The sequence below is a fragment of the Anolis carolinensis genome, chromosome 3 (assembly GCF_035594765.1).
Source record: "Anolis carolinensis isolate JA03-04 chromosome 3, rAnoCar3.1.pri, whole genome shotgun sequence".
Lineage (NCBI taxonomy): Eukaryota > Metazoa > Chordata > Lepidosauria > Squamata > Dactyloidae > Anolis > Anolis carolinensis.
In genome coordinates this window covers 197,338,748-197,357,458 of record NC_085843.1, presented here as the reverse complement: position 1 = coordinate 197,357,458, position 18,711 = coordinate 197,338,748, and the positions used below count along the sequence as shown (strand labels likewise).

At 38.7% G+C, this 18,711-nt stretch overlaps 1 protein-coding gene across 3 annotated transcripts in view; it reads left to right on the top strand.

Moving 5' to 3' along the window:
- adam12 (ADAM metallopeptidase domain 12) overlaps positions 1–18,711 on the top strand; it is a 355,264-nt gene that overhangs the window by 304,897 nt on the left and 31,656 nt on the right. For all 3 annotated transcript variants that reach the window (XM_008106757.3, XM_062976054.1, XM_062976055.1), the window contains exons 15-17: positions 2,653–2,761; positions 2,865–3,063; positions 16,898–16,975. In XM_008106757.3, coding sequence (XP_008104964.1) covers positions 2,653–2,761; positions 2,865–3,063; positions 16,898–16,975 — 386 coding nt within the window. The remainder of the gene's footprint in view (positions 1–2,652; positions 2,762–2,864; positions 3,064–16,897; positions 16,976–18,711) is intronic.

The following is an 18,711-nucleotide window of genomic DNA, read 5'->3' as shown; positions in this document are numbered from 1 at the left end:
CAACCAGTAATCAGACACCAATATGTTATTTTTAACTCTCTTTTCTTCTTCAGGCAAGAAGCTTGAAGCTTGATAAAATCTTTTGTATATAAATATGTTGGTTGAACACATGGACTGAATTTTAGTAAGGTTGTTAGAAGTACCCATTCACATGATATATAGTTTTATCCATTACATATACAGGCAGCCCCCAAGTTACAAACAAGATAGGTTCTGTAGGTTTGTTCTTAAGTTGAATTTGTAAGTTGCAACAGGTGCATTATTAAGTGTAATTATGTGTGTGTGTGTGTGTGTGTTGGACGAGTGGTCTTATTAACAAAAGACCCTCCCAGAGTAACTTATTAGCAGCATTGTGACCCAGCACCAGTAGCCAAAAGTGATAAAAAGAACAAAAACACACAGAAATATTTTGTCTCTTCCTTAGGAGGCTTTTCTCTGTAGCAAAATAATATGGTTGCACTATTTACAAAAACAAGGTTTCCATAACACAAATAAAGTTCTTTATACTTGCTTCTTTACTTCCACGCTGGGCTTCTTTCTCATGCAGATAAACAGCTTCGCTCTCACAGAGCCTTGTCTCACATAAAATTTACACAGGAGCTTCACACAGTAGCTTTATATACAGAGCCTTCACACTGGAGCTTCACACACGAGGTCTTCAACCTGGGGCTTCTCTCACCGAAGCTTCTCACACCAGGCATTCTCACACTCCTCAGGATAACATTAGCTTTAGCCCACTAACTTGAACAGGCTTTAGCCTACTCACTTTCCTCAGGACGACATGGCTTTAGCCCACTAATTCTAACAGGCTTTGGCCTACTCAAGGCGACACTAGCTTATTTAACCTTTTCAGTGCTTGACTCACATTTTCATAATTAAAAAATATTAATTTTAAATATTTCTTACGATAGATAGTTAGCTTTGGATAGCATAGTGAAGGGTTAACCTCTCTGTGATGTTTGTTTTGCTGTCTGTGCCTCTCTTTAGAAGATTTCACCTCACTTTCTGTCCCTGTGATCACTGGATTTTGAAAACTTTGGCTTGTTGTGGAAATAAAGATTGGTGAGAAAGCTTCAGTTGAGACCCTTTTTCCCCATGATAACTTTTACCGGAGTGAATTTCCCTTCCATTTAGGTAGAAAATAGATATAGCTGTAAAACACACGCAAACATACATTAATCAATGGGAATATGCATATTCCTGCATCTATTCTTTGTCAGGAAAAAAAACCTGTACATTTGCTGTACAAAAACATGTTTCTTGTATAGGAAAAGTATGAATAACTTCTCAGTAAGTTACAGTCATGTTAAGTCCTACATACATTAATTTAACCCCCCCCCCTTTTTTTTTTTTAGATGTTGAGGAAGTCAGTATTTTTGCTTCCTCTGATACCCACACAAACACACACCAACGTGGCCATTTCCATGAGGTTGGAGTGCAGGATAAAACTGATGTATCCAACAATTTTCCTGTAGGTGGGCATGTTACAAGGACATCATCTGCAGAGAAAGCAAGCTGTGGGTGCTCCTTGTAGCATGTCCAACTAAAGGAAATAGTTATTTCCCTCTCCCCCAGAGACATGAATATGGCTATGTTTTAGGTCCATGTCACTTAAAATGTGGATTTGGTGGAGTAGTACTGAAAGACGTAACATACCAGCTGTATATCTCCCACTGCAGGAACTTGGCCCATGTCTATTGTGCAAACGCTCAATGTGGGACACACACATTATTTCCGCTGAACTTCAAGACACAGCATCCTTAGTCATCACAGCCACCATGAAGAACCCTGGGAGTTTTGGCCAATATCCAGAAGGCTGCATGATTCCACGTGTTGTCTAGAATCTTTGTTGGGAATATTAGTTATTGCCAGAAGCCTGCTAACAAAATGCTAGAGTCTTAAGCAGTAATTCATAATGGAAGTATGAATCAGGATATTGTGACATACTGAATCAGGCATTTTAAATATCTTTGAGAAGACGCGGCTTCCTATAGGAAGACAAAAGATAAGGTCAAAAAATAAGGTTAAAAAGGAGATGCACTCACATGAAAGAAGAGCCATCCCAATCCTTCTGTTTTTGTTTATGGCTGACAGTCTGGAGAAAAGACCAATATCTTTCATCTCACACTATAAGTTGGAAACAATGGACATGTGGGTGTCTATTCCAGACATTAGTAAAGTTTCCATAAACGGAGCATGAAAAAGGACTTTTTTTGAAGGACACCTTTTGTCATCACAGTGTTATAGTGACAGGGGTTGCCATATCTGGAGGTATTTTGCATTCTATGCAGCTTTTAAAGGTAAAAGAGCCATCAAAAGCTCTGTGCTTGTCAAGCCTAAATGGATTGTATATCTAACACTACTCACTTTCAGCTAGCAGATTTCAATTGAAAAGAAGATGATTTGAAGTATCCAAAACCAACACAATAGAGCAAGACAACTATTTGGCAGCTGCCGCCATTATCAGTGGAAGTTGTTAAAGAACTATAACCACTGCCCTCTTTCATGATTTTGGGACCCAATGTTTAAACAGAATCCAATCCTTCCTCTAGCTTCTACCTCTCTTTCCTCCCTGCTGTAATACTAACCAAAACAATGGTGTCTGAATTATGTATAATTTACAATCTTAAAATGTGTTTGTCTCTGTTTTAGGTGCTAAGCCTGCTCCTGGGATATGCTTTGAAAGAGTCAATTCTGCAGGCGATCCTTATGGAAATTGTGGCAAAGATTCCAAAGGTTCCTTTGCCAAGTGTGAAGCCAGGTATTGTATGTGATAACTTGTTAACCAATAAAGAAGTTATGAAGCTCTAGACATGGTAGATGTGTTGCCATTAAAATGACTTGTGTTGTTTGTTCCCCTGTAGAGATGCTAAGTGTGGAAAAATTCAGTGTCAAGGTGGAGCAAATCGACCTGTAATTGGTACCAATGCTGTCTCCATAGAAACAAACATCCCACTACAGGAAGGAGGCAGAATCCTGTGCCGTGGAACTCATGTTTACCTGGGAGATGACATGCCTGACCCTGGTCTTGTCCTCATTGGAACCAAGTGTGCAGATGGAAAAGTACGATTTAGAATATTTTCCCCCAAATCTATATGCTTAAAACAGGGATAAGGAAAGTATAGACCAGGGGTCCCCAAACTACGGCCCGCGGGCCACATGAGGCCCCCCAAAGCCATTTATCCAACCCCTGTGGTGGGAGCTCCCTCCTCCTCCACCAAGGAAGGTGTGTGCGGCACGAAGGAGAAGGAGGGAAAGATGCACACGGGGAAGGCCCTCCCTCACCCTGTGTGCGCCTTTCCTGCCTTCTCCCTCGCCCAGTGCATGCCTTCCAATGCTTGCTTGTGCTTTTTATGATGGTATTTTAACTATTATTTAATAATTTTATTATTAAGGGGGTTGGACTATATGGCCCAAGGTTCCAGGACCACCCGCAATAAGTGAAAATCCACAAAGTAGGGACACTATATTTATTTTAATATTTATACATTATTTTAGTAGTTATACACTATTTTAAGTCTTTATCAACCAATCATGTGTTGATAAATTGCCTCCTTATCCTCCCATTGCTGCTTGGGCTCCTTTTCTCTCCCTTTGGCTTCCCCTTCCTCCCTTCCTTAGGCTGTAAATTGTAATTTTTTATGATTTATAATAGTCTTTTAGAGTTTATTGAAAAACCACAAAACAGCGAATCCGCAAAAAGTGAACTGCGAAGTAGTGAGGGAACACTGTATTTTAATTGTTGTTGTTGTTGGGTGGCTATATGTCAGGGGTGCTTTGATTATGTTTTGGTGCACAAAGGCAGAAGGTAGTTGGACTAGATGGCCCAAGGGGTCTCTTACAACCCTCTTTATTATTTTTATTATGATTATGATTATTATTAACATTGAGGCTGGTTGGCCATCTGTCAAAGGTGCTTTGATTATGTCTTGGTGCACAAAGTCAGAAGGGGATTGGACTAGATGGCCCAAGGGGTCTCTTCCAACCCTCTTTATTATTTTTATGATGATGATGATGAACATTAAGGATGTATTTGTTGCCATTTTGTTTTTGTTTGTTTTTTTATACTTCAAAATAAGTTATGTGCAGTGTGCATAGGAATTTGTTCATAGTTTTTTAAAAAACAAACAAACTATAGTCCGGCCCTCCAATGGTCTGAGGGATCGTGAACTTGCCCCCTGTTTAAAAAGTTTGGGGACCCCTGGTATAGACTGTAGGCTTCTTTTGACCTCCCAAGCCATTTTTTTTTTGCAGTCCTCCCTCTCAGGCTGGATCTACACTGCCATATAATCCAGTATCTAATCCCAGATTATCTTCTTGGAATTGGATTATATGAGTCTACACTGTCAGATTATCTGGGATAAGCAGATAATTGGGATAAAGGGCAGATCCTGGGATATAGGGCAGTGTAGATCCAGCCAGAGACTCAGTCTAAGCTATCCCCTAAGGATCTTTAAAAACATTGCTAACATTTAACAGTTCTGTCTGAGTCTGGATAGCTGTCAATCTGGAGTGCTTTTATTGTGTGTTCCTGCATGCCAAGTGGTTGGATTGAATGACCCTTGTAGTCTTTTCCAACTCTGATTCTATGATTTTCCAGAGGAATGTGGCAAAAAACTGCCAGTCTATTCATTACATGCCTTCCCTCCCTCCTCTTCCCTGCCACGTCCCTTAAAGTGTTGGTGCATACACAGTGCAATCTGACAGCCCCTTTGGAAGGAGGAAACGAGAAGAATGAGGAACATGGTGATAACAAGAGCAGCAACTATACCCCCCCCCCCCCCAAAAATAATAATACATGCTGACAATACATGGCAACATGTTGTTTTTGAATGCAAATGTCCTGGGAGCATCATGGGAGAAATTACTGAGAAAATCAGCTGGTGGCATAAAGAGAGATAACCAGGGATTTTAGTCTAACAACTGAGAAACCTAAATAGCCTTGCATGAATACTAGTTTTTGAGCAGGCATGGGCAAACTTCGGCCCTCGGAACCCCAGTTCCTCATATGGTGGTGACCCCCAACCATAACATAACACTGTTTTCATACCTGTAAAATATCTTTTGAGTATACACACTGCCCTCTATATTCACATGAGAGAGCACCTTTCTATTAATCTCTGAACCCTTCAGCACAACTCTGTGGCCATCTTCCAGCAGAGAGTACATCTAGAATGCAGAATTAATGCAGTTTTAGACCACTTTGACTGCCATGGCTCAATGCTAAAGAATCCTGTGATCCTGTGAGCAAGCCAGGAGAGTAAAGATAAAGATCCACCCAGAGGAAAGGTGTTCTTACTATACATCAAGGGAACCACTGACTGCATAGGCAAACTGATGAAGAAACACAACCTACAAACTATCTACAGACCCACAAAGAAAATCCAACAAATGCTACGATCAGCGAAGGACAAGAGGGATCCTCTCACCTCTGCAGGAGTCTACTGTATGCCATGCAGCTGTGGACAAGTCTACATAGGGACCACCAAACGCAGCATCGCCCAAACACGAGTCAAAGAACATGAAAGGCACTGCAGACTAACTCAACCAGAGAAATCAGCCATAGCAGAGCACCTGATGAACCAACCTAGACACAGTATATTATTTGAGAACACAGAAATGCTTGACCACTCCAATAACTATCATGTCAGACTACACAGAGAAGCCATTGAAATTCACAAGCATGTGGACAACTTCAACAGAAAGGAGGAAACCAAATCAAAATCTGGCTACCAGTATTAAAAAACTCAAAAATTAGAACAGTAAATAAGAAGCAACACTCTGAGACATGGGAACTAGGGGCAGCTAACAAAGGATGCCCCCAGGCAAAAAGTAGCCAGTAGAATAAGCCATTCAATGCAAATTAGGGTGATTAACTGCAACATTCACGCTGGCCTCCAACTGACAAGAGTTCTTCCCTCACCCTGGACTTCCCACAGATATATATAAACCTTCCTTGCTGAGTTTCTCCATATCTCACAACCTCTGGGGATGCCTGCCATAGATGTGGGCTAAACGTCAGGAGAGAATACTTCTAGAACATGGCCATACAGCCCGGAAAATATACAACAATCCTGTGATTTGTAGTTTGTTGAGTTTCCAACAAACTTTGGCAGAGAAAGCTAAAGTCATTGCAAAACTACAACTCCTATCAGGCCTTTTCTACACTGCCACATAGAGCCCAGATTATCTGTTTTAAACTGTATATGTTGACTCAGTGTTGGCTCAGATAATCCAGTTCAAAGCAAATAATGTGGATTATCTGCTTTGATAATCTAGATGATATGACAGTGTAGATCCAGCCTGATTCTACAGCATTGAGCCATGGCAACTAAAGTGGTATCGAACTGCATAAAGTGTGCATAAAATGCACCTGGGATTACATTAGAGGATCTAGAGATTCTGAAGCAGATAATCCATATTATTTATTTACTTATTTTTATTTATAATATTTATATTGCACTCTCCTCACCCAGAAGGGAGTCAGGGCGGATTACAATGTATATATACATGGCAAACATTCAATGCCATTATTAGATATACAACATACAGACAGACAATAGAGGCAATTTAACATTTTCCAGCTTCTGGCTTCATAAGGGTATGCTCGATTTCAGCCACAGGGGGAACTTCTGCTTCATCGCCCACTGTGACACCGAGTCCTTTTTGATGGTAGTACTTCCTCATTGTTCTTCGCACACTGCCAGCAGTTTTATGGTGTCGTAAATTAAGTTAAATTAGCCTCCCCACATTAAGCGGTACCTAGATTTCTCTACTCACAGCCATAACTTTTTTTGAGCTGCTTAGGTGGGCAGCAAGCTAGGCTATTAATGGTCAGGAGCTTAATCCCATCCCAGGCTTTGAACCAATGACCTCTCGGTCAGTAGTGATTTATTGCTGCTGGCTACTAGCCAGCTGCGCCACAGCCTGGCCCTGTTATTATCTGCTTTGAACTAGATTATATCCTGCCATATATTCCAGTTCAAAGCAGATAATCTGGGGCCTCTTCTACGCTGCCATATAAAAGCCAGATTATCTGCTTTGAACCGGATTATCTGGCAGTGTAGACTCAGATAATTGAGTTCAAAGCGGCTAATGTGGATTATCTGGTTTGATAATCTGGGTTATATGGCAGTGTAGAAGGGGCATAATTTTATATGGCAGTGTAGAAGGGGCCCTAGAGACAATATATTAATCAAATCCACAAATAATCAAATCCACAAAAATTAAACATGTAAATGTGAACAGCCTGGTTTATTTTCAAAGCTGGCACCAACATTTCACATGTTGTTTTCATCCCTTATTTGCTAAATGTACAGGAATCCAGCCACAGACAGTATTCTTAGGAAGGAAGATAAGACTGTATTTCAATGCTTTCCTTAAAATTCTTAGCAGCCACTTTGGTCTGCTTCTCCCAGCAGTACAGCACACTGATGAAGCCAACCCTGAGGCTAGGGAACGAAAACAATTTCTAATTAAGTAGACTTATTAAAGAATCAAGCAGAGAAAAAGTCAGAAATGATTGCTTTAAAAATAAAAAATGAACATGAACATTCACTAACCAAACTCAGCGGGATCTTTAAGGATAGCTATGAAAACAGATTTCAGGCAGGGCAAGGATGTGGAGCAGCTTCCTGGGGCATAGGTTGTTTCTCCAATTTGCTCATGAGCCAAAACTCCCTAACCATTTAAATGAGGACTGGTATGAATAGTTCCAAGAGAATGAAATGTACACCAAATGAACAGCGGTCTTGGAAAATCTGGGCGAAGTGACAGCCTGTGATCTGAGTAGAAGGGCATCTTACTTTGCTATGGTAGCTTTGGAATAATAGTCACTCCTTGCTTAGAATATGGGTACTGGTAGATTATTTCTCACGCTACTGTAATGGGTCATTTGAGACATAGTGGGGTGAATAACCAAACCGGGATGTGGAGAAACAACTTCCAGTATTCTGGCATAGCATAATGTGATATTTCTTCAGGAACAATTCTTTAAAAAGGAGAGTTGTGGTGGGAGAAGTTGAATTTATTACAAACCAACTAAAGTCATAACTCCATATCATAGATGCTGTATTCAACAACAAAAACAAATCTTTATTTATATACCGCTCTATCTCCCAAAAGGGACTCAGGGCAGTTTACACATGGTAAACATTCAATACCAGATAGAACATACAACAGTCCATATTCATGGATTCAACCACCCATGGCTTGAAAATATTTTCCGCAAAATACCAAAAAGTAAGTCTCGATTTTACCATTTTATTTCAGGAATGCCCTTCTCCTACATTATATATACAGTAGAGTCTCACTTATCCAACATAAACGGGCCAGCAGAACATTGGATAAGCGAATATGTTGGATAATAAGGAGAGATTAAGAAGAAGCCTATTAAACATCAAATTAGGTTATGATTTTACAAATTAAGCACCAAAACATCTTGTTTAACAACAAATTTGACAGAAAAAGTAGTTCAATACACAGTAATGTTACGTAGTAATTACTGTATTTACGAATTTAGCACCAAAATATCATGATGTATTGAAAACATTGACTACAAAAATGCGTTGGATAATCCAGAACATTGGATAAGTGAGTGTTGGATAAGTGAGACTCTACTGTAATATGACTTGAGCATACACAGATTTCGGTTTCCAAGGAAAGGCAGGGGAACCTAGAACCACACTCCAGCAGAGTATTACATGTGTTACATGGAGAGTCCATGCTCACATGAAGCCCCATTGTCAGCTTCAGTTGCTTAGGCACAGGGAATATTATCAATCATATTGGTAGCATATACACTGTTGCATTAATGCAGTTTGACACCGCTTTAACTGCCATGCCACGGAATCATGGAATCTGGCATTGGGTGAAGCAGTAGTACTCTTTGGCAGAGAATTTTGAAGAATTTTGAAAACTACAGCTCTCATGATTCAATAGCATTGATCCATGACAGTTAAAGTGAAATTGAACTGAATTAATTCTAGTGTAGATGCACCCAGTGACACTAAGCCAAAATTTTAAAGAAAACTTTTAAACTACAAAAAATTAAAACCTAAATTTATAAGAGAACATCAGGGACTCCGTATAGTTTTGGCTAGTATCAAGACAGTGTTAAGATGATTAGCAAAGTTAATTGAGATTCCAGAACACAATATTGAGATATTAATTTAGTTTGAACAAACTAATATTGAAATGAAAATGTTTTGCAAAATGGTGCGTTCATGAAGCATGTATCCCAGTGCTCAGCTAAGTGGTTTCTTGTCAGCAGTTGTAGCAGATCAGTAGTTTGCTGCAGCATGAAAATATTTTCAAAGAATATACATTTTTCTGCTACAATAATTCTTGTCTCAGCATTTTTACATGCCAGTTGATTGCTAGGCTTCTGGCTAAACAAAAAGCCAATTCCATTCATTCTCAATAAACTCTTGGGTATAGGAGAACTCTGTATAAATATAACAGTTTGTCAAACTGTTAATTCAAAACACACAAAGTGAGAACAAGAAAAGGAAGGGCCTGAAGTGCTATGTGTGCAGACTTTTTTGCTTTGTTATACAGTTTCAGTCCTGGAACTTCTGAAAACGATTGTCTCTGGACCCTTCCACACAGCTGGATAAAATCCACATTGCATTAGATTCTATGGCAGTGTGGACTTTGGCAATCCAGTTCAAAGCAAATATTGTGGATTAGCTGCCTTGATATTCTGGTTTATATGGCTGTGTGAAAGGGCCTGCTGTATTCATGAAGATATGTTGCAAAATTACCATCTGCCAGCTGCAGAAGACTACCTTACTGGGATCTGCATGCATTATTCGCTGATACATCACACAGTCATAGACACTTGGGAAGTGTCTGATGTGTGATCCAATACAACAGCCAGCAGAATGTCTGCTGTGGACTCATCTTGTTGTGTTTCAAATAATAATAATAATAATAATAATAATAATAATAATAATAATAACTTTATTTATACCCTGCCATCATCTCCCCTTGGGAACTCAGGGTGGCAAAGGCCCGAACAACATTGACGAAATAAACAACAATATAAATATAATTCACAGTATAAAAGATAAAACAGTAATGCAATGTAAAACAAGAATGAAACAATTGATAGTATCATTCAACCACCAGGCACATATGAAAATATGAACAGAATTAGGAATTTATAAGCCAGTTCAAATGTTTCCCAATGAGATGGATATCTTCCAAGTAATCTTGAGCCCTTTCACCATGATTTTCAGAGTTTAATTATGGGTCATTGGTTTAATTTAACAGGTGTGGAGAAGGCTTGGCTTCTTTTTTTGGAAAGGGATTCCAATATTTCAGCTTTCCTGGACACATGGTGCTTCCATCTACAATTAAAGAGAAGCATTTGGCCTAACAATAATAACCATCATAGTTGTGGCTTTTGACTGATGCCTCAGGGCTTATTTGAACCTATGATTGCATTTGAGGTTTCTGAAGTTCCCACATCAGTTAGGCATACTGGTACAAACTTGAAACATATTGTGATTATGGTTTCAGCTTTGTGCTCAAATTTGTTCCCATATAATTGCATGGCTCTGCTGCTTTTGTCGATGTAGGAAAACATGTTATTTTTAACAATTTCTGGTTTACAATTTATATTTAGTACTACTAGAGAGGAATCTAGGGATAGATCTCAATGTCTGTGGAAAATATCCTGAGCTGGATAGATCAAAATGACAGACTAAAAGGCAAATGTTTGTATCTACAGTAGAGTCTCACTTATCCAAGCTAAACAGGCCGGCAGAAGCTTGGATAAGCAAATATCTTGCATAATAAGGAGGGATTAAGGAAAAGCCTATTAAACATCAAATTAGGTTATGATTTTACAAATTAAGCAACAAAACATCATGTTATACAACAAATTTGACAGAAAAAGTAGTTCAATACACAGTAATGTTATGTTGTAATTACTGTATTTACGAATTTAGCACCAAAATATCATGATATATTGAAAACATTGACTACAAAAATGGCTTGGATAATCCAGACGCTTGGATAAGTGAGACTTTACTGTACTTAAATACTGTCTCTGCTATATCAACCAAAAAGCATGTTAAGACAGTCTTCATAATCCAGACTATTTCCATTCTAATTAATTGAAATAAGCCATACAGATAGAAAATTTTAATGTTTGAAGATTTTCCATTCAATGTGAGGTAAGATTTTGGGAACAACTGCACTGTGGAATTAATACTGTTTGACACCACTTTAACTGTCATGGTTCAAATCTGTAGACTCATGGGAGATATAATTTGGTGAGGCACCATCACTATTTGGCAGAGAAGGTTAAAGACCTTGTAAAAGGCAAAAATTGTGAGATTTCCAGGTGTGGGAATATCACAGTTTTTAGCCGAATATCCAGATATATGCATGTCTTTATGTCCCTGTAATCAGAAATCACTGAATTTTTTAAATCTGGGCTTGTTTTTGGGTTTTAGATGTTTGTTCCTGATTGGTCAGTTTCTAAAAAGAAGGTGACACTTGAGTAGAAGGCAAAAATTTTGTCCTGGGAAGAGGAACTTCATCATTCACCTGTTTAATGAAGATTGTGGCAGAAAAATGAAGTTCCTGGGGGTGCAACAAGTACTTTCACATTAAGTAGTACACAATGACACAGGAACAGACACTTTCAAACCAGGAACAGAATGTCATCATTACTATAATTAGTCAGACCTTGTTGTACGAGAACTTTAAGATCATCTGGGGAGGCCCTGCTCTCGATCCCACCTGCCTCTCAAGCGTGGTTGGCGGGGAGGAGAGACAGGGCCTTCTCGGTGGTGGCTCCTTGGCTGTGGAACTCCCTCCCCAGTGACATCCAGCAGGCTCCATCCCTTCTGGGGTTCAGAAAGAAACTGAAGACCTGGCTATGCGAGCAAGAGTTTAAAGAATAAGTTTCGTTGCTACACAGTTTCCTTCTAGCATTAAATCTCTCCTCTATGCAATTAACTCTCTCACTACTGGAATGCTGGACTAACGGATGCATTACAGGCACACACAATCAATTTGCTTTAAACTGTAAGTTAAATTACACAATTACACAGCACCATCCATTCACATAAAACCCATGATTTAGTGCTGTCTGGAAGTGCTCTAAGACACTCAAGATTCCATTACATTGAGCCATGGCAGCTAAAATTCCACAGTGTAGAGCAGTGGTTCCCATCCTTTGGGCCCCCAGGTGTTTTGGACTTCAGCTCCCACACAGCTGGTAAGATGACTGGGATTTCTGGGAGTTGAAGTCCAAAACACCTGGAGGCCCAAAAGATGGGAACCACTGGTGTAGAGGCACCCTTCAACAACCTTATTGTCATCTGGGTGTCTTATTGTTCTGGGTGTCTTGTTTGTGAATTGTATTCTTATAAGGCCCCATTGAGGCTTCCTTCTGTGTGTGTTTAGGCTGATCCAATCTCATTTCCTTCCCATTTTCCTTTGTGTGAATATCTGCTTCTCAGTATCCTGATTGTCATCTTCTTCTCTCTTCTGCCTTTGTGTATGATTATTACTGCCTTTTAACCCTGCTGAAATAAGCACCAGATTTAATGGAGAACAGATGTTATGTCTTAGACTACTGACTGTTGACCCAGCATCTAATATTCATTCTGGCAGCATATAATCTTTTCTCGACTTGCATGGTTTATCAGCCACCCCAAAATGGGTGATTTGAGTTTACATAGTGCTCTGATTTTATTGTGGTGCCAATCTTGCTTTATCTCAGTCTTCCATCTACAATGGAACAGCAGAGTCAACTCTACAATAGCTGTAACAAATAATTTTTACATGCTACACCTTTGTTCCTTTGCCTGTAAAGAGAAGAAAAATGCATTTATTTAGGCTAATAAAATGATTTTCCATGTTTCATTTTCCTATGCATATTCTGCATGTGATATCCAATGGATATTAGAGAGGAAGGGAATCGTTATCATAGTCATTTGAATATGGTAGATTAACAGAAATTAGCTTCTGGCAATATCTTTTTTTTTTTTTAGTAATCCTTGGCTATGGTCAGGATAAAAAAAGATTAGTTTGGGGAATGCAAAAGCTTCTATTTGCCCATTGGTTGTTTTAAAATACATACATTCTTTCACTTAACCCACCATAGACCACATCATATATCATTTTGAAAGTTCCAGTTTTTTAAAAAATGCCATTTAGCGTGATGGACTGCAGATTGAAAAGAAGAAATTAAATGTTATTGTGGATGTATTGATGTAGTTAGCATATTACTACACAGTATAGTTGTTTGCTTCACATAAACTGATTTACATCAGTAAGTGAGGGCTAATTTACTAAGTTTTAAGTTCAGATCATTTATTTTGTGTCGAATAAAATAAAATAAACTGGTGGCATTCCAAAGTGGCTGTAAAAAGGTTTAACTCACTGTGAAAACAAAATAATTGAATGTTTGTCTATTCACTGGATGAGATGTAGGTAAAGGTAAAGATTTTCCCCTGACATTAAGTCTAGTCATATCCGACTCTGGGGTTTGGTGCTCATCTCCATTTCTTAGCTGAAAAGCCGGCATTGTCCATAGCCAACTCAAAGGTCATGTGGCAAACATGACTGCTTGGAGCGCCGTTACCTTCCCGCCAGAGCGGTACCTATTGATGTACTCACATTTGCATGTTTTCGAACTGCTAGGTTGGCAGAAACTGGTGCTAACAGTGGGAGCTCACCCCGCTCCCAAGATTTGAACCGCCGGTCTTTTGGTCTGCAAGTTCAGCAGCTCAGCGGTTTAACCGTCTGCACCACCGGCAGCTCCCTGGATGAGATGAGTTTTGAACTAATGCCTGTGAAATTAAAACCCTATTCACCTATTACCTGGGAGTTATTTCAAAGAACTGTCTTCTATCATCTAGGTGCTAACATATGAACTGAACACTCACATGTGATATTACTTCTGTAGTGTGTGCTTCTCTGTATATTTATATTTATATTCGGATTAGATGTATACTGTTCGTTGTGTTTATACTGTGTATTTTTAAAAGGCCAATTGGCTGATCAATGAAAATCATTTTGTTTTGGTTTCTTCTCTAAGAGATTGCATGAAAAGGAATGTAGGATATTGACTTGAAACGTAGGGCATTAGGATTGCTAGGCCAAACTTACTAAAGGATCCATATAGCACTCTCTCCCTGTCTTTTCTTAGGCTTAGGGCCAAGCCCTGAAATCTGGAGACCCTATCGCTCATAATTTTGTTGTTTTCTATCAGTGTCTTCACTCATATGTGAAGGAGAATGACACCCTGGGTTTCATACTACAGGTAGTCCCCAAGTTATGAACAGGATAGGTTCTGTAGGTTTGTTCTAAAGTTGAATTTGTTTGTGAGTCAGAACAGGTACATTTTTAAGTGCAACTATATAATGTATGTTTGTGTGTGTGTGTGTGTGTGTGTGTGTGTGTGTGTGTATGCATGCTTTGTATAGCAGAAGGAAGGGTTAACACCTCTGTGGTGTTTGTTTTGCTGTCTGTGCCCTTGTTCAGAAGGTCTCACCGCACTTTCTATTCCTATAATAATTGGATTTTGAAAAATTTGGCTTGTTGTGGAGACAAGGATTCGCGATAAAGCTTCACCTTTTCCCCATGATAACTGTTTCAGGAGTGAATTTCCCTTCTGAGGGGTAGATTTCTCTCACTTCCTGTTGTCACACTCCCGTTCTTAACTATGAGTTGTTTGTAAATCAGATTTTTGTAACTTGGATACTGCCTGTATTATGAAATTGCTGCTTCTCCAGGTGGTAAAAAGCTTTGTTGCTCTGTACCAGAACATGGTTGCTCTGTACCGGAACAGGTTCCTGCTGAGACTGGAAATTTACAGTTGCTTTCTGATATTTGCTTTATTTGCAAATATATAGACAGTGTACATTTAGAGGTAAACAAGCTCTCGTACAGCAGGCATCAGGTCCCCAAAGAGCAACTTCTTCAGTACATTCTATCTCCGAGCTAAAGACTGTTAGATCTCTTTCTTTTATTGCCAATTTGCAATTACGAACTCATTCTCTCTCTTCCACACACACACACACACAGAAAACCAAAGAAAACCAGTCTTGAGATTCCATCTCTGCAGGTGAATTTCCTTTCATAGAAAATCCAGAATCTTTAAAGAAGCCTTAAGGTTCTTTGTAAATCCACGATTCTAACTAAACACAGTTTCCAGCATTGATTGACTGTACACAGTAATTTGATCTACCAGCCTACCAACACGTCACAACATGAAACAGAGTATAAGAAATATAAGCCAAAATCTTGCACACACCCAGCTATCCCTAGTGTCATCTTAGAACTGTAAGACTAAAGTCAAAGATAATGTTTCTAAAGTGGGGCTCTTAACTTGGCAGTGTCCCAGCAATGTTAACTATAGAAACATACCTTTTGTATCCCGGGGATCTGTGACATCTTTTCAGTTTGGCAACTATCCTTAAATGTGTTTAAATTATTATTTAAATTATTTAAAAAAATTTTAAATAAACTGAAAACTGAATGTATAAATGAATGTGGCAAACGGGAATGGAGGAGCAAAGCCATCTGTTTTAAATAATGGGAGATAACCAATGGTTGACAGGTGCTCGGCTAATAAAGTCTGTTTTGCTTATTTCCTATTAAAGACTGAAACATGGACCAGAAATCTTTTATGGAAGAGATGTCATGCTCTCATTTGAACTTGCTCTGAGACAAAAAAGAAGAAGAATAAATGTTTAAGATCTAAATAAGAATTTACTATTTTATTCTCATATCAGATTGGGTGTGCCATAATTGTTAAATAGAAATTGTACCAACTATTTTGTATGTGTGTTTGTGTGTCTAAAACAGACATTACTCATGTAAAAGTCTGGAAATTTTAGTCCACATTGAATAAAAAACATTGGGTCAACATATTCACAGGTCCATTAACTACTGTGTCTTAACTCTTATTGAAATATGAACAACCTTATCTCCAACCAATCCATACTCCAGGATATAATGCCTGACTGCTCAGCAAAGAGGAAGTACTTTGGCCACATAATGAGAAGACAGGAAAGCTTGAAGAAGATAATGATGCTGGGGAAAATGGAAGGAAAAAGGAAGAGGGGCCGACCAAGGGCAAGATGGATGGATGGTATCCTTGAAGTGACTGGCTTGACCTTGAGGGAGCTGGGGGTGGCGAAGGCCAACAGGGAGCTCTGGCGTGGGTTGGTCCATGAGGTCACGAAGAGTTGGAAGAAACAGAAGGAATAAACAACAACATCTCCAAGTAAAGATGGAAAAGGCATGAGCTTAGTCCATCATGGGGAAAACCTAAAAGAAAAACCAAACCATTTTGTTATCTCCGCCACTTCTGACCTTTCTGAATGCCTAGGAGGGGAAATGATGATGTTGCGATCTCTTTGGCACTTCCCCTCTTTGCCTTTCCCCTCTCTGTAGAATGATTATTGATTTATACACAGATCATATCAACATTTGTAATTTTAGACCTCAAACCTCAACTTATACATGAGCTTGACTTATAGACAATTGTTAATGGCACTCTTCAATTTGAAATTGTGTATGTGTATTTTTGTTTATTCATTCAATAGTTTCCGGTTCTCCATGACCTCATGGACCAGCCCACACCAGAGCTCCCTGTCTGACGTCGCCACCCCCAGCTCCTTCAAGGTCAAGCTAGTAATTTCAAGGGTAACATCCATCCATCTTGCACTTGGTCGGCCCCTCTTCGCTTTTCCTTCCATTTTTCCCAGCATCATTACCTTCTCCAAACTATAAGTGTATATAGAGTGCAATTTATTCTAGAATGATTAATAAAGCACAGAAAACTGTTATAAGTACTACTAGTGCATACACCACAAACTTTTAATTCTGAAAACATTAAGGTTGCTCTTCTTTTCTTATTTTATAGATCTGTCTCAATCGCCACTGCCAAAATACCAGTGTATTTGGTGTTCATGAATGTGCAACAAAATGTCATGGCCGTGGAGTAAGTATTACGGATCCAATTTTTTACAGTCGGTCAATACCCAGCTGAGCAATAAATCATTCATTGGTTACAGCTTTTGAAATCTATTATTCTTTGTAATATATCCGTCAAAGTCTTTTCAGCATGTCCTTAGAAAAAGATCAATTTTCAGTATCCTTCTCAACATCCAAGAAAGGCAATGTGCCTTTTATTTCACAAAGAAATAACTATGGTGTAAATGTCCTTATCTTTCTAGAAAAATGTTCTGCAGTTCAAAAACAGAATTAAATCACTCGTATGTAATTCTAAACTAAATTCATTCAATAAAATGTTGTTAAGGTTTCACACATGTTTGGGGCCTAAGCTATGAGTTTAAAACTTGTAGCTGAACTGAGATATTTGAAAAACAGTTTCAGAGAAATGTTCTTCTTTGAATTAAAAATGTACACAGTCACTGATTGCGTGCTTTTAATTTTAAAAATATTTGACATAATAAAACTAATAATTCTATATGATAAGAATCACTATGTTATTCCTTTTAATTGACTTGTTCATTAAGTATTGCCTATGTTTCTTGGCAGCTACAAGTTCAAATAAATAAAAAAGACTAATAAACAAAGAATAGATTTGCTGCACTTCCAACATCTGACCTGTACCAGCATATTAATATTGTTCTGCCTGGAAAGTTTTAATAATGTCAGAGTATCAATCTATATTTGCCCTCTTTAAAATTTAAACTAAGTGTACATGATTAATTTTTATACTTCTCTCCAATCATGTTCCCAGGCAGTTTACATAAAATGCAATTAAACAATTAAAATATAGATGTAGGCTACAGGCAATAAGATCTCAAAAACAACGGCATGCCAATAAAATTAAAACCATACCTAAAAGATGTGATTGGAGAGGTTATTTCCCTGGTAATCAATTTCCTAACCTCAGGGCGCCTAAAAAAGGCTTTAAACTTGACCACATAGCATGTGGATTTTATGTTCAATGCAGTTTCACTCAAATAAAAGAGAACATGCAAGAGAACCAAAAGGTAACTTCAAGTCTATGTACTTGCAAGTTCCTTGCATCCCCCAGGACTTTCAGTTGAACCCCCAATGCTTACCTTTTCTTCTCAGGACCTAAAGATTGTGAGGCCAGTTGGAAACTAAACTACTTATGGATTGTGAATACAACTCCCTCTTGATCCTCAGGAATGGTTATTTATAGCCAGTGCAGTTTCTTTAAATGTATTCCTTAACCATTGAACTGAAGAAGTTATAAGCAAGTGGGCACAATTGTGAAAGCACACTAAACAACCCGGAAAGATCCATACATAATACAAGTAGCGCTCCCAGGGCAGGGACTCTTCCTAAAAAATTAACTTCCTGAAACATGAACTTGGCACCTTCTTCTGTGGTTGAACACTATTGACAAAATTGACAGATCCCGGGAGATGCAACTGCAGTTTCCAAAGAAGAAAGCAGGCCATATGAGTTTCCCCTAAGACATATTCGTGCATAGGCAGTGTTGTTGGGATCATTCTGTTGCTGGGTCGTTGCTTTCTAATTCTACAGTTTCTGCGGGATTGTTTTAGTTTCACTGGGAAAAGACATTCTGAACAAAATAGTGGGATGCAGTTTTCCCGAACTCACAAACCAGTATTGCCTTTTTAAATCTAACTTTCAGTTATTTTTGCTTTCTGACACACAGGCTTCATTTGTGTTTGCTGTTTCACACTCTCATATGTGCGTGTTGTTTTGTTTTTA